This window comes from Charadrius vociferus, unplaced genomic scaffold (genome assembly GCF_000708025.1).
Source record: "Charadrius vociferus isolate BGI_N301 unplaced genomic scaffold, ASM70802v2 scaffold263, whole genome shotgun sequence".
NCBI classification, from domain to species: Eukaryota; Metazoa; Chordata; class Aves; order Charadriiformes; family Charadriidae; genus Charadrius; species Charadrius vociferus.
Genome location: NW_009647769.1, coordinates 1,248,675 through 1,248,974, shown reverse-complemented (window position 1 = coordinate 1,248,974; position 300 = coordinate 1,248,675). Strand labels below are relative to the sequence as shown.

The window sequence follows — 300 nt, the reverse complement described above, 5'->3', positions numbered from 1 at the left end:
TCTCGCTCGCTCTCTCTCGCCTCCTCTCGCAAGGCAGAGCCGGTACCTTCATGAAAGTCTCTACAGCGCCTTTGGCTATGTCCAGATAGGTGGTGCCCAGATGGGTGCGCTGGTTCATGGAGGCGGACGTGTCTATCAGGAAGAGTAAGATGGGCATAGTGCGGAGGGGCCGGCGGCCGGGCGGCTACATGGACAGCGGGCGGGGGGCTGAGGGGTGAACCGCGGGGCGGGAGGAAAGGTGGGAAGGGGGGGTGGAGGGGAAGAAGAGAAGACGGGAGACAGGAGAGGAGTAAGTGGCTG

At 63.3% G+C, this 300-nt stretch overlaps 1 protein-coding gene across 1 annotated transcript in view; it reads right to left on the bottom strand.

The window, feature by feature from the left end:
• Window positions 1–157, bottom strand: part of INTS6 (integrator complex subunit 6) — a 45,670-nt gene extending 45,513 nt beyond the window's left edge. Inside the window, 1 exon segment of the mRNA XM_009882366.1 lies at window positions 7–157. Coding sequence (XP_009880668.1) covers window positions 7–157 — 151 coding nt within the window.
• Window positions 158–300: the final 143 nt, after the last annotated feature.